General features: G+C 38.4%; 1 protein-coding gene across 1 annotated transcript in view; it reads left to right on the top strand.

Moving 5' to 3' along the window:
- LOC119789883 overlaps positions 1-12,774 on the top strand; it is a 53,668-nt gene that overhangs the window by 37,458 nt on the left and 3,436 nt on the right. Inside the window, exons 40-55 of the mRNA XM_038295069.1 lie at positions 279-539; positions 1,378-1,635; positions 1,717-1,977; positions 2,230-2,279; positions 2,357-2,567; positions 3,464-3,724; positions 4,059-4,319; positions 4,405-4,665; positions 5,436-5,696; positions 7,350-7,610; positions 7,708-7,965; positions 9,093-9,356; positions 9,445-9,705; positions 9,868-10,128; positions 11,551-11,811; positions 11,886-12,143. Of these exons, the coding sequence (XP_038150997.1) occupies positions 279-539; positions 1,378-1,635; positions 1,717-1,977; positions 2,230-2,279; positions 2,357-2,567; positions 3,464-3,724; positions 4,059-4,319; positions 4,405-4,665; positions 5,436-5,696; positions 7,350-7,610; positions 7,708-7,965; positions 9,093-9,356; positions 9,445-9,705; positions 9,868-10,128; positions 11,551-11,811; positions 11,886-12,143 (3,909 nt within the window). The remainder of the gene's footprint in view (positions 1-278; positions 540-1,377; positions 1,636-1,716; positions 1,978-2,229; positions 2,280-2,356; positions 2,568-3,463; positions 3,725-4,058; positions 4,320-4,404; positions 4,666-5,435; positions 5,697-7,349; positions 7,611-7,707; positions 7,966-9,092; positions 9,357-9,444; positions 9,706-9,867; positions 10,129-11,550; positions 11,812-11,885; positions 12,144-12,774) is intronic.

Below are 12,774 nucleotides of genomic sequence, written 5' to 3'. Positions count from 1 at the left end.
AGCAAAAATAAACACTTTCAACTTAATTGAAAATAGATGAGGTACTCCATACACTCCATACACGCTCCCTTATCAGGTTTTAGGTGGAAAAAATCTGTTCATACAGTACCTTTTTGATACCTTTAATTTTCCAAAAGAAAAAAATGACACATTTTGGTCTTTGCAAACAGAATGCATTTAGTTTCTTCTATCGCTGATATTTTGTTATTTAACTCTACATATTCTTTCCGTTTATTAAATTCTTGATCAAAGATTAATTGATTTACCTTGCTTTCCAGGCCCCTGTAAGCCGCAGCGTGTTGGAGTGGACCTCAGGTGTGGAACAAGCACAGCCAACATGTTCTGGCATGAAAATGAAGATGTAGAGCTCTTCATGGCTACTGCCACCAGTAGCATGGGGATGACTCTGCAGTGTAACACCACTAACTCCACCTGCGAGTTCCCTGATTTGGATTGTGGAGAAAAATATGTGTTTTCTGTGACTGCGTACAGTAACATGTGCTACAGTGAAAACAGCAGCTCTGTGGTGATTCAGACAGGTACAAAAATAATAATGCTGATATAGAATCTTTTTTTGTTTTATAAGATGTTAATGAATTGTTTAAACTTTTGAAAATTATTTTTCTCATCTGTAAATTCATATCCATAAACAGTTGAACCATGATAGAGAAGTGTTTGCATGCACTGTATATTGTTCTTACCTTATGTTGACATATTTAATGTAAAGTGCAAGAGTCCCCCCTTCTGCAAAACAACACATGGAAGTCCACAATTCTCTGTGGAATCTTGGTTGATTTCTTTTAGCTTCACCATCATTTACCTCTAAATTATATACACTAAACATAATTTAGACTAAACCATGTTTAGGTTCTCCATAGTTATTTTAGTGTCAGATCTAATCCCAGCTGATCTATAATTGGAAAACTTAAGTCTGTCAGGAAACAGCAAAGGGCATTTTAGCATTTAGTGTATATAAACATCAGGTTTCAAATGTGTTCAAATGAAAATACACATTTAAACTGTTTATAAAACTCCACAGTTCTTCTAAAGTTCAAATAAAAAATCCAGAATATTTCTTAAACTCTTATATATTTAATATATGCATATGCTTGTAATGATTCCAATGATTGCATGTTTCTAAGCCATGACAAGGCTTTGCTTTGGTCCACTGTATAAAGCCTTGAACTCTAAACTATTTCTGACATTTTGAATTGAAAAAACTTCCAGGATGGGAAGCGAAACATCTTCAAACTTGGAAACAAAGTCCAGTGGATTTTTTTTTTTTTACTTTTTGGGAAAGACTATGGCCTGGATCACTAAGAATCTTCACCAGCTCCTTGTAATGAAACATTTATCTCTCCTCTCTTCACTTTGCAGAGCCATGCCCGCCGACTGGCCTGTCAGTTAACGGATCATGCAATGATGAGACAGTTATGGTGGATTGGTTGGAAGCTCAGGGGGCCCAAATGTACGTTGTAAAAGCTGCTGGCGATCTGGGGTATATTTCAACTTTCCAAACCAACGCAACAAAGATAGAAACCAATCTTCCCTGTGGACAGCTGTTCACTTTCACGGTAATAGCACAAGATAACCGATGTGAGAGTGCTGTCAGCCAGCCTAAAGAATACAAGACAGGTATGTTTCTCATTTTTCTAGTTTTACTTGATAAACTTTTTATTTATTGATGAACGATGTAATCCTGCACCTTCCTCTTAGGTCCCTGCGTCCCTGAGCAGGTGCAGAGCTACACACGCTGCGAGGACAGTCTTGGTTCTGTGAGCTGGACCATGTTTGCAGATGCAGAGTCGTACCTGGCCATAGCAGTGGGAGAGGATGGCCACACCCACGAGTGCAGCACAAACACCACCAACTGCACTTGGGACGACCTACACTGTGGTGAAATATACACAGTTAACGTCATCTCTCTTGACTACGAGTGCACAAGCATGCCGAGCAACAGCACAACAATTCGGATGGGTAAGCTTTTAAATTGTGCAACAACAACAAAAAAAAAATATCATACAACAAAACCAAACAATGATTTGGGACTTGTTAAGACTTTATACTTTATAATAAAGGGCATGCCAATCTGTACGCATTCACTTAAGATATTAGGCATCCAATATAAGTAATTTTCACTATATAGAATATTCTGTTTTTAACCGAAATCTTGTTTTTGTGCACGTCTCTGCAAAGTTATAATGTCAAACTGTTTCCTATTTCTTTTAGCACCATGTATACCTCAAGATTTGAAATCATCTATTAACTGCAGCACAAAGGTGGGTGCTACTTTATTTGGTTTAGGGCAGAATTGATAGAGCCAATACTGTTTAACGTATTTGAATTTTTTTTTAAGGTTGGATCACTGACCTGGAATGCTAGTGAGACCGCTGAGTTTTACATTGTTACTGCAGAGACAAACAGTGGCCACCAAGTGCAGCTAAGCACCAACGACACTTGGACTTTCATTTCTGAGTTCATGTGCGGTCAGGAGTATTTCCTGTCTGTTCAGGCAGCAGACTCCGAGTGTACAAGTCGTCCCAGCCAGCCTTCAACACTTTTTTCAGGTAGATTCTTGTTGCATCTTGTAAAATTATACATATTTTTTTTATAAAAGTATTCCTCTATAAACTGCCAAGTAAATAACCCAGGGATTATTTAGGTGTCACTAGACTTTTGTTTATAATGACATGCTGATTTTAAAGCCCTAATTCACACATTGTTGGACCCTTTGTAAAAAGTATTTTCAGCAAATTCATTTACAGTAACAGTATGATAGAAAAGGCTTTTTTCCCATGTCTGACAAATAAGCCTTTTGCATGTAGGCAGCATTTAATGGCTGCTATGTAGACTCTGCTGTAGTTCTCTTACCATCCTCCTCAGTGTGCATGGCAAAAAAAAATAACCCTGGTCCTCACACTTTTATATAATTTACAGTTTACAGTTAGGTAGAAGCAGTTTTAGGGAAGTAGTTTATCATCATTGGTCTTCTCCAGTTTTGTAATGTTTGTTTTTCTTCCCAATTTTGAGCATTGGCCCAAAGAAATAATTTCCTGTGACAGATATCTATACTTCAGGAATATAGGAAGGTATGGAATAGTAATAGAAAGTTCTAACACACTTTCCCTAGCATAAAAAGAGTGTCATTTACAAATAACTTAAGTTTCAATTTGTTTTTTAGGGAATGGTAGGAATGCCAAATGGTAAATGGACCGAAGAGGTTGTAAAAAAGGAATTGTTTTTCCCAATAAACCCAAATTAATGTTTTCATTAGATTTTCTGGGGTAGAGAGAACTACTGCTGTAGAGGAATAAATTATTTTAAGATTTTTACACATCTGTGTCAAAAGTGATAATGTTCTTGGTTGTTTAGGGATCTTTGTTCCCCCCCTGCCTTCATTTTACAACAGAGAAACCCTAAACATCCCCTTTATGGTAATAAACCCATTTCTTTCTCCCCTCAGAGCCATGCCCTCCCACCGATGTGGACAGTGTCTTGAACTGCTTCTCCAACATTGCTCTGTTGTCGTGGAGCGGCTCAGCAGGGGCAGAGTACTACACCGCCACAGTAACTGCAGAAGATGGCCAAATTATGAACTGCGCATCTGAAAATGAGCAGTGCGCCATTCCCAACATCCCATGTGGGAAGAACAACTTAGTAACAGTAGTCGCTTCTAATAGGATCTGTGATTCTGACCCCAGTGAGGCTGACATACTGCAGTCTGGTAAGTTATTAGACATTTAAATCTTTCTTTAATGCCTCGTAGTGTATAATAAAATAAAATAACTAATACAATGTTGTTAATGCCATTTTGCTTAATTTTCCTCCAGTATCTCATTTCACTGAGATGTAATATTAAAGCAAGTAAAGGAGGCAACCATGAGAACATTTATGAAAAGAGAAAACATGAATTGAATCAATGAATATTACACTCTGTTGAATGGTTTCTGTTCTACATAAGGAATTTATGTTACAGCAAAGAGTTTAGATGTCTTTAGTTTATATTAATGTGATTTTCATTAAATAATTTATCCATTAATTTCACATTTTTCATCCAGTTCCTTGTGTTCCTACTGATGTGAGAGCAACAGTGAACTGCTCCAAAAATGAGGCGATAGTGTCCTGGCGTGCCAGTGATGGAGCTCTGGTATACAAAGTGAGAGCAGTGAGCACACAGGGTGCAGAGTCCGACTGTACAACTGGAGACACAAAGTGTGCTTTGACCAACCTGACTTGTGGACAACAGTACTATGTCCAGGTTATAGCACAGGACAACATCTGTTCAAGCTTGCCAAGCCCAGCTGTTATGTTTGAATCAGGTAGAGTATTCAAGATTTAAATTAATGAACCTTTGAAAATTATACTGCTTGTTCCCTAATTTGAGAATAACTTATCATCTTCTAGTTCCCTGCACACCCAACATTGGCTCTGTGATTTTGGACTGCTACACCAACTCGGCCCTTCTGCACTGGGTGTATTCTGAGGGCGCCTTAAACTTCATTTCCACAGCCCGGTCCGCCAGTGGTCATGTTTCGTCCTGCACCACCAACCTCACTAACTGTGAACTGGAGAACCTCCAGTGTGGCCAAATGTATGACGTCGTCACTGTGGCTTCAAATAATCAATGCAACAGCCCACCAAGTACCATATTACAAGTGGAATCAGGTAACAGCTCAAAAGCAAAAGGAAATCTGTTAATTTAGAGTAGAGTGGTTGCTATTAAGGATTTGCTAAAATGTGTTTCTTAGTTTTGTCAAATTCCTCAAGCTGCTCCACTCTTTGGGGTTTCAAGGCTCCTTTGGGATTCAGCCTTTAAATCTCTTTAAATCAAACTAACAACTGTCAAAGGTGTTTTATGGAATTCGTGGAGTTTCACTAATGGCATTTCAGATACATATTTAGTTGACAGAACTTCCAAAGTAGCTGTAAATAACTGTTGTTTCTAACATAATATCTGAGTCGTCTTTCTGCACAGCTTACATACTGAAGAGTTCTGTCACTCTACCAAAGCAGAGATCATGCAGATCTGAATTTTGTTTAGTTATTGGTCCATTGATTATTCAGTCAGGGTCAGTCAAGTGCAAAATCACCAGATTTTTTTTCAGTGTATATCCAGAGGACAGCATTCAGATTTCTCCTGATAATCATCGCTAAAAGAGAAATCCTGCCAGAGGGTTATTAAACTGGTTATAGCCTTTGAGGTCTAAACAAAAGCATTAAAATGAATTGCCTCTGAAGAAGTTATTTTGCTACTTTGTACCAAATCAAGTTGTAGATGAAGGCCAGATAAATCACTAGAACTCTTTTCTTAAAAACGAATTTCATACCATGTCTCATCATAAGCATATTAAACCTATAGTACATTGTAAGACTCACGTGTAGGTGACTGGAAACCTCTTTAGCACTCATCCTTTATTTCATTATCTTTTTCCCAGTGCCTTGTCCTCCTGGACATGTTGAGGCAGTTCTGGACTGTGACAGTAACTCAGCTCAGGTGGAGTGGCAAGCCAGCAGCAGGGCTGACTCTTACATCGTCCAAGCTTTCGGCGTGCAAGAACACGAAACCAACTGCTCAACAGACTCACAGTCCTGCATCCTTCCCGAACTCCTGTGCGGCTTTACTTACAACATCAGTGTGATTGCTGTTAACAGAGTGTGCAGCGTATCACGCAGTGAAGTGATACAACTACAAGCAGGTAAAAATGAAACTAAGTCAAGGTAAAATATGGTTTTCTTTCATCTTAGCTTAGCTTCAGCTAAGAAAGTAAGACCAAAAAAGGTCATGGGAAGTTTATTTGTATAGAACATGTCAGTAACAAGACTAGCAGAAGTCTATTCTCTGAGATATGTGGTGTCAATGTAAAAATGTTTGCAATGAGGTGATGTACTCCACTTTCTTAGTTTTAGTGAGTATGCAGAAAGCAGCATTCTGGATCAGGTGAAGCTTTCTGACTTTTTTAAGCAGACCTGTGAAGACATTGTTGCAGGAATTAATTATATCACAGATAAATGAATGACTTAGCTTTTCAAGGACCTGCTCTAACATTAGTCCTTTAATTCTGGAGAAGTTCATTCGGTGCTAGAAGACCGACTTTGTTACCGCATTTATGTGCTGCTGAAGGTTCACTACACCCAGATTTCCAGCCTGATTGATTACTTTCATTTTGCCTTGATACAGCAGAAGAACATTTCTGAACATCCAAGCGCTGATTTCTTCTATGCATTTACTCAGCACCTGAATGGATTCATAGTCACCTGGTGATGCAGGTGGTGATGCAGACGACACAGCTGTGTGTCGTCTGCATACTGTAGTTAAGGAAATTCTGTTGTTGTTTATTAGAATCTGAGTGAGGGGGACCATGTAAATATTAAATAAAAAGGGCCCTAAGATAAACTCTTGTGGAACGGCATGTGATTTTTTTGGTCTCTGATGTAAAATTACCTACTGACACATAGAAGTCCCTGTCTTCAAGTAGGAATTAAAGCAGTCAAGTTCTGTACTAGAAAGGACAGCCCAGTTTTCCAAGTGCTGTAATAAAATGGAGTAATCAACAGAGTAAATGCTGCTCTGCGGTCCAATTATACCAGTACTGTGGTTCTTTTACAGTCTACATTTCTACAGCTGTCATTAAATGCCATTACAAGTACAGTCTCTGAAATGTGGGTGAGCATGGTAGCCTGAATGGAAGAAGTCAAAGCAGCTGGCCATTGTAAGAAAGGCATTTAACTGACACAAATTTTCTGATAATATTACTGATGAAGTGGTGGGGGTGTCGAGATGGGCCTGTATTGCAGTTGCTGTTTTTAAACAGCAATTTGATCATTCCTGTTTTTAGGGCCTGGGGGAAAACACCTAATGAAAAGGATGTGTTTATTAGTCTAGTTAATCAAATGTTATGACAGAATGGGCTTTGTTAAGGAAGGCTGTTGGTAAAACTTGGACATAGCGGGAGGAAGAGCTTAGTTGGTGTATGATTTCTTCTAAGTTTTGTAGTTTATTTGGTGAAATCGATAAATTTTGTCTAGATTTGTTTTAATCAATTCACTCTATTTCCCAAAATTTGAAAATTTTGATTCAATTTTTTCTAGTGACAGACACCTTTGGTAGTGTTGTTTTTTTTGTTCTTTGGTTTTGTTAATCACTTGTCAATGATTTCAGAAGATGTCAGAGAAGAACAATTCTCTTGCATTATTCAATTTTGAGTTATATCAGTGAAGTCTCTCTTTACAGTTGTTATGGGGAACCTAGAGTCTAGGCCATATCCTGGTTTTTGTGTCAGCCATTAGTTTCTCTTCACAGTATGGATGATTAGTAGATGTGAAATCATGCCTTTCAATATGTTTTTTAGTACCCTGTGTACCTGATCTGGTGGAGGCCCGAGTGGTTTGCGAGTCCAGTGGAGTAATGGTGTCCTGGCAGCAGACCAAAGGGGCTTCGTCCTACACAACAGTGGCACAGGGCAGCGGTGGATACGCTTCAGTGTGCAACAGCACCACAACGTCTTGCCTTTTAGATGACGTGCTGTGTGGCCTGAACTACTCTATCACCGTCCTTGCATCAAGTGACACGTGTAGCAGTCCTGAAAGCTTTGCTGTGGAGATCGACACAGGTACAATCCTGTTTCAGAATTTAATGTATCTTTTATCCTATAATTTAATAGTGATATTATTTTAAACCACTTTCTTTTTTCAACTGTTGGTTTGTAGTGCCATGTGTGCCACAGAAAGTTACAGCTGAGATGGTGTGCAGCAATAACACTGGCATATTATCATGGGAAGAAGATGAGGGGGTCACTTCGTACCATGTGGAAGCCTTTGGACCCGATGGTCACCTAATGTACTGTAACAGCATTGAAAACAGCTGTGAGCTTCCTGGCATGCACTGTGGCCAGCGCTACAACCTAACAGTCACAGCTCAAGACGGACGCTGTGACAACAGCAACGCCTACCTCAGCCTAAAGTCTGGTAAAGAAAAATAAATGATGACCCTTTATATGTTTTCTGCAGGTTTTCTTGTCATTTAAACATTTTGTTTTATCTATCATATATCCCATGCCCTAACTCGGACCCGCATTTGTCACAGCCCGGTCTAACAAGATGATAGATTATGACCCTTGATTCCCACCTACTGAAGGATAAAATTTTCTGTTAGTGACATTTGCATGCAGCGGGCCTTAAATCATTGGTTGTACAATAAGTATAAAAGCTCCTCTTTATAGGGACAAATGGTTGCCCTGTTGATAGAGGACAAGCATTGGGACACAGCTACTTTTCTAATCAAAAAATTTGGTGGCAGGATGTAATAACTATATATAACTATATATAAATATATAAGATATAAGTAATAACTTCTGACATTCAAATGTATCTTATTACAGCCTATCTTATTGTCTATATGGACTGGATGTGTAAAGATAATTAGAAATACAGCCACAGAGGTCCAGTTTGTGCTTGCTCGGAGTATCTTTCTGCACATTTTGCCCTCTCTATTGGAGAGTTTTACCCCATCAGTGTTCCTGCTGTTCAAGTGAATGCTATTGCCACCTACTGGCGTGGTGTATGTCTTTCAGTGTTTAGGGCTCTATCCTATTTGGTTCTAAGCTGAATTTGAATGCAGTAAATTGAACCTAGATTCACTTTCTAAATAGTTGATCATTGTTCATAAACCTGTTTCACAAATTTAACCTTAGCTCTTAACAAGTTTAACAATGTAAATACCCGATGAAGAAAATTGAACTCATTACCTTACATGTGATGATGGGGACCTTCTTATTTTATGCAGAGACAATGCTAAACATGCCGTTAACCTTTTCAAATGGACGATAAATGATACCAGGTTCTAGTTTTTTCCTGTAGTTCCTGGAAAAGATGTTAATTATAAATAAATATAAAATAATCTATTATCAAAGCATTGAAACAATAATCCTGAACACACTTAGTAAAATCATTGTTCTTCTCAAACACACATCAATGTTGGTTGAATCAATTACATATTTTAGCTTTTAATGACTTTGCTATTGTTGTAGTTTACATTTCCATTAAAAGGATTTAAGAGCATGACCTCTTAAAGTTTAACTTTTTCTCACAACCAGTTCCTTGTAAGCCCACCAACGTCAGAGCTTCCCTACGCTGCCACACAAATTCTGCTGCAGTGACATGGGAGCGGGCAAGCGGAGCAGCCTCTTATGTTGCAATGGCTGTTACTGCAAATGGGAGTCACAGGGCAGAGTGTAATAACACAATGAGCTACTGCGACTTGGACGACCTGCATTGTGGACAGACCTACATTGTCAGTGTATTTGGCCAGGATGAGTCGTGCTCTAGTGTGGAGAGCAGCAAGTCTTATGTACGGACAGGTATGAACTCAGCGTCCCTAACTGTGGCAAGATTTGCACAGAAAATACTGTTGTTTTTCTTTAAATCTCTATCTTTTTCATCTCTCAGCTCCATGTTCACCTCAGAATGTGACTCTAGATGCACAATGTGCAGAAGGGGGCATGGTTGTTTCCTGGTCTCCCAACCCTGATGCCCAGTACTTCCATGTGGCGGTAGTGAGCAACACTGGAGCGAGATTGTACTGTAACTCCAGCGACAATGCTTGCACTATAAACAATCTGCCTTGTGGGCAGCACTATAACATCACAGTCATATCTGTTAGAGATACTTGTGAGAGCAAACCAAGTGCTGTGGTAGCAAGTTCCTCAGGTGAGCATCAGATAATCACTGCTTCAAAGCTGGAAAAATTAATATTAGTTTTTAGGAATTGGAGGAAAAAGATAGTTTGGAAAAAATATATAACAGGAATAGATAAATCAGAACAATGAATTTTAATAAGTAAAACATTTTCTCATCTCTTATTTTCAACAGCCCCATGTGTTCCTACAAAGCCTAGTGGCCATCTGGACTGTGTGTCAAACTCAGCATGGGTGACATGGACGCCCTCAGCTGGGGCAACCAGCTACTTTGCACTGGGCATAGCAGCCAGCGGTCATAACTCCAGCTGCTCCTCCTCATCCTCCCCCTGTGAAGTAGCAGATCTGAAATGTGGGACTCTCTACATCTTCCATGTCACAGCAATTAACAGGCACTGCAGTAGTAATCACAGCATCATCTTTGAGATTGAGACAGGTATTCACTATCACTTCCTAAACAATTTGGAGTTTTTGTTATAGTCTGACCTCCTGACCACTAATTTTATCTCATAAGAACTATAAAGATAATTTCTATTTACGCATCACCTTTACATTTGTTTTTGAATAACCAAAAACATTGTGCCAAAAGTTATGCCACCAGTTAATTTTTTTTTTTTTTTTTGGTTAAATGTTCGGGATTCTCAGCTTTCAAGCATTAACTAAATGGTTTTCAGTATTCAAACTTCTAATAACTGATCAGAGCAGATTTGGGGAAATTATTGCTTTACTTTAAAGCTGTTAGCTTGTTAAATAGAGAACTCCTTATTTTTTGTTTAAAAATAACTTTTTTTTTCCTACAATTTTTACAATTTTTGGACTTCTACCTCATTGGTCTTTGTGTTGTTTTTTTCATTTGTTTTATTTTTTGATGCCATAAAGCTGTGACTCCCACCCGGGTGTACTCGTACCCCAAGTCGTCCACTAGTCCATTGCAAGGGGTACATAAAAATATTTTATTTCCTACGTAGTTAAATTAAATAGGGCTGGGATCTGTTCTGCTTTGTGAGGACTCAATTAAACACCTAAACAAGTTTTTTTTGTTCTATGTTTGAGTTCATATTGAGCTGTGACCCACATCCAAACCAAGCAGAGGAACAGACTGGATGAAGAGAACAGCCTGGTATCAGCTGTTTTTCCCGCTGATCTATCGGAGCTCATCAAAGCAGCTTAGGTGTATTGATGAAAACAAAGTAAAACTAATTAAGTCAATCTGACAAATTTTTGTTCTGTATTTTGTTCCCAATTCATCAAGTTTAAATGTGATTATAAGGCAGTTACTCAGAGGAGCTCCAGTAATATAAATACAGGTTTGTAATATGACTTAATTTAGTATTTATATTTGATTCCTTACTAGCTTCCAGGCATTTTTTTTTTTTTATTTGAGACGGGAAGAATGAATCACCTGAGAATTAAATGCTCAAATTAAAAGATTAAGTAAAATAGTTCTTATTTCATAATCAGTTACTGTATGTTCCACATTTGGACAATTATCAATACTTTTAACTGAGAGCGGTTGTCATGGTAAGTCAAAATGCCCAAAGGGGTACACAAATCAAAAAAGGTTGGGAAACACTGCCGTAAAGGACCAATTTACTGCTTTTTGACATCTAAACTAGTTTTGATCCTATAAACCTAAAAAAAAGACTTTTCCATCTAATAGTGTCAATATTTTGTTCTATAGCTACACTTGAATTAGTTTAAGAAAAACAGTTGCTGATTAAAAATTCTGATCTAAGATCTTACTTTTCCAGACTGGCTAAAAAAATAATTTGATTTGGTCCAATTTATTTTCATAACCTTGTAGGAATTACTGAACCCTATCTTTTTGGTAAATGTATGTTGTTGTTTTTTTTTTTAGGTCCCTGTGCTCTAGAAGCCATCAGTGCAACAACTTCATGCAACAGCAACACCATCCTCGTTGAGTGGAAGCAAATGCTGGACTCCCCTCTCTACCTGGTTACAGCTGAAGCTGAGGATCAAAGGCAGATTTCCTGTAACAGTTCATCAAATTGGTGCATCCTCCAAGATGCTCGCTGTGGTTTGCACTACAGCATCATAGTCTCAGCTTCTTCTGACAAGTGCAGCAGCCTAAGAAGTCCCCCAACAAAGATCAAAACAGGTATTTTGTGATTTTCCCATAACAAAATTAGTTACCTTAAACACACATTTAGTGCCGTTCTTTGTATCCTTTAGCCCCCTGTGTCCCGAGCAATGTGACAACGGTGCCGCTGTGTGAGAGCAAGGGGGCTGTGGTTTCATGGGAAAAATCTTCCGTGGCCTTATCTTACCAGCTGACGGCCACAGGACAGGATGGGCACTTTGTGGACTGCAACAACACGGCGAACAACTGCACCCTGTCTGACCTTCACTGTGGTCAGACGTATGACTTAAACATCACTGCTGTAGGAGAGAACTGTACCAGCTACCCCAGCCTCTCATCTTTTAGAACAGGTATATCAGTCAGACCTCTGTAAAAACATTTTGGCTAAACTTGGATCAAATTGTTCGTAGTTTTGTAGCTGATGCAGGCTGCAGCTGAAAAGTGTCAAAACATAGAATGCTCACACTTAAAATAGCATGTCTGCAAAACATAAAAAATTATGTGGCCAATGACTTTAAAGTGTTTTCAACAACTTAATCTAAAAAACTGAATAAGCTGCGACAGCCTGTGTGCGCATACTTGAAAAAATTATTGGTGAACCTCGATTTGATTTAATTAGAGCATTATTTTTAGTAGATCTTTATCTGGATTAAACAGCTTTATTTGGCAAAATTGCAAATCCTTTTCAAAATCTATCAGATTTACAGTATTTATGGACTCAGATTAAGCCGTTTCAAAGCTGTTATGAAGATTTTGTAAAAGATGCATGCTTGGTTACACAGTGATTTAACCTGACTACTGTTTACTTGACCTGATACCTATTATAGAGAAGAGTTACCCAAGAGAATGACATGGCAATATTTATGGGTATGACATTTTTGGCGGTCTAATTGTGTGAAATTATTCAAAGTTCAAATTCAATTAATCGAACAATGGGAAAATCCTAGAATTCAGCCCATATACACGTATAAAAATGTAGAA

This window comes from Cyprinodon tularosa, unplaced genomic scaffold, assembly GCF_016077235.1.
Source record: "Cyprinodon tularosa strain WSP-4 unplaced genomic scaffold, ASM1607723v1 ctg35, whole genome shotgun sequence".
Lineage (NCBI taxonomy): Eukaryota > Metazoa > Chordata > Actinopteri > Cyprinodontiformes > Cyprinodontidae > Cyprinodon > Cyprinodon tularosa.
This window is presented reverse-complemented; position numbering and strand designations above follow the sequence as displayed.